Genomic DNA, 769 nt, shown 5'->3' with positions numbered 1-769 from the left:
GAAACCGGGCCTCAGCGGATCTGATCGAGAAAGCTCGAACATTAAATCTGAATCCACAAGAGAAGGAAAGTAAACATCACTGTGAGGAACATCAGGAAGAACTGAAGCTGTTTTGTGAAACTGACAAGAAATTGATCTGTGTGATTTGTAGAGATTCCTGGGAACACAAATCTCACAACTTCATGCCGGTTAAAGAAGCTGTTGGAATCTACAAGGTAAAAGGAAACACATTCCATCCTCTGATTATTTCACCACATTTTCATGGTCTAACTCTTTTATTTTCTGATTTTCTCTCCCAATCCCACAATCGGGCGAAATCTTCCTTGGATTCTCTCAGAGGGAAGAAATCAGCGGCTCTAGGAATGGAGCAGCAGCAGAAACAGAAGATTTCCCAAATTCAGGTAAAATCTCCCTGGGTTCGGCTTCAACATTAGGTTCGGCCATTTGTGTTTTTTTTTTCACAGAAAAATATTGTGTTGATGTTTCATTTCACAGGAGGAATCCACAAATCTTCAGAGCCACATCACATCCGAATTTTCCCAAATGCACCAGATGCTGACTGAGAAAGAGCAGAGTTTACTCCGAGATCTCAGGGAACAAGAGGAAAACATTCTCAAACCAATGGAGCAACATCTTCAAGAAATTCAAGAGAATTTAAAGTCTATTCAGCAGAAACTCTCAAAATTGGAGAAACGGCTGGAACACACAGACGGAGTGATATTTCTGAAGGTGAGTTTTTTTAAAAAATCAAGGCATGAGGTACATAACT

At 40.3% G+C, this 769-nt stretch overlaps 1 protein-coding gene across 1 annotated transcript; it reads left to right on the top strand.

The window, feature by feature from the left end:
• Positions 1 to 290: 290 nt before the first annotated feature.
• Positions 291 to 759, top strand: LOC122544840 (nuclear factor 7, brain-like; the record flags this gene model as incomplete). The annotated part of the gene is made up of 2 exons (XM_043684150.1): positions 291 to 401; positions 496 to 759. Coding segments are annotated over exons 1-2 (303 nt in total), but the record flags the coding sequence as incomplete, so codon positions are not given.
• Between the last annotated feature and the right edge of the window lie 10 nt (positions 760 to 769).

The sequence above is a fragment of the Chiloscyllium plagiosum genome, unplaced genomic scaffold (genome assembly GCF_004010195.1).
Source record: "Chiloscyllium plagiosum isolate BGI_BamShark_2017 unplaced genomic scaffold, ASM401019v2 scaf_34252, whole genome shotgun sequence".
Taxonomy (NCBI): domain Eukaryota; kingdom Metazoa; phylum Chordata; class Chondrichthyes; order Orectolobiformes; family Hemiscylliidae; genus Chiloscyllium; species Chiloscyllium plagiosum.
This window is presented reverse-complemented; position numbering and strand designations above follow the sequence as displayed.